Raw genomic sequence first — 1177 nt, 5'->3', positions numbered from 1 at the left:
TTCTACCAAAAAATATGATTTATGATGTTAGTGATGTTGGACTGCTATTATTTTGAACACAACTGTATACATGAGCTTCACTGTCCATAAGTCATTTGAAAATATTGACGACATTGTTTTTATGTTTTCTGTGCAGGTACTTCCAGTATTGACACTACCTGTACGATCTGGGGGCTGGAGACTGGACAGGTGCTGGGCAGGGTCAACTTAGTGTCTGGTCATGTCAAGACCCAGCTCATTGCCCATGACAAAGAGGTAAATGTTATGACATGATGGCTCAAACCTTCAAGAATTTTATTGTGTTTAAAAAAAATTGGTACCCATAGATAATAGATAAGTAACTTTCCCATCTTCCATGTCAAATGCTCTTCAGTTTGCTGTTCAGAACTCACTGTCTGGTTGCATTGCAGGTGTATGACATCTCTTTCAGCCGAGCGGGTGGAGGCAGGGATATGTTTGCCTCGGTGGGAGCGGACGGCTCGGTTCGCATGTTTGACCTACGTCATCTTGAACACAGCACTATCATCTATGAAGACCCGCAGCACCACCCACTGCTCCGGCTCTGCTGGAACAAACAGGACCCCAACTACCTTGTCACCATGGCGATGGACAGCATGGAGGTTAGTGGTGCTCCTTTGATGTAAATATGAGGTGACTTGAAGTCCTGGGAAACATAATGCTTGCATCGTTTCTGTTTTCTATGTTTCCGTAAAATACTTGATATGCTCTTAATTAGTCTAGATGTTGAAACAGCACAGTGCAACAAATACAACAATTTTGTTTGAGAATTGTACAATTTTCTCTTTTTTTCTAAGATCTTTAAAAGTTTGACTTTAAAAAAAAAAAAAAAGGCTTTTTAAAACTGAGAATGGACTTTTTACCAATTGTCTTCATATTGAGCTTCACTCTTCCTTTTTTTATTGGCCGTCAGTTAACGTCCGTACTTTTCTCTTTTCTTATCCTCAGGTGGTGATCTTAGACGTGCGTGTGCCCTGTACCCCGGTGGCCAGACTCAACAACCACAGGGCCTGTGTCAATGGGATCGCCTGGGCGCCGCACTCCTCCTGTCACATCTGCACAGCAGGTATGCAGGGTTTACAGAACACACAGTTAGCAATATTTACACAGTTTGTTTGCAGGTTGATATATATATATATATATATATATATATATATAT

General features: G+C 41.1%; 1 protein-coding gene across 1 annotated transcript in view; it reads left to right on the top strand.

Annotated features, from left to right (window-relative positions):
- Positions 1 to 1177, top strand: part of LOC116671317 (DDB1- and CUL4-associated factor 7) — a 9761-nt gene that overhangs the window by 6443 nt on the left and 2141 nt on the right. The window contains exons 4-6 of the mRNA XM_032502522.1: positions 137 to 255; positions 411 to 620; positions 967 to 1084. Of these exons, the coding sequence (XP_032358413.1) occupies positions 137 to 255; positions 411 to 620; positions 967 to 1084 (447 nt within the window). The remainder of the gene's footprint in view (positions 1 to 136; positions 256 to 410; positions 621 to 966; positions 1085 to 1177) is intronic.

This window comes from Etheostoma spectabile, chromosome 21 (genome assembly GCF_008692095.1).
Source record: "Etheostoma spectabile isolate EspeVRDwgs_2016 chromosome 21, UIUC_Espe_1.0, whole genome shotgun sequence".
NCBI classification, from domain to species: domain Eukaryota; kingdom Metazoa; phylum Chordata; class Actinopteri; order Perciformes; family Percidae; genus Etheostoma; species Etheostoma spectabile.
This window is presented reverse-complemented; position numbering and strand designations above follow the sequence as displayed.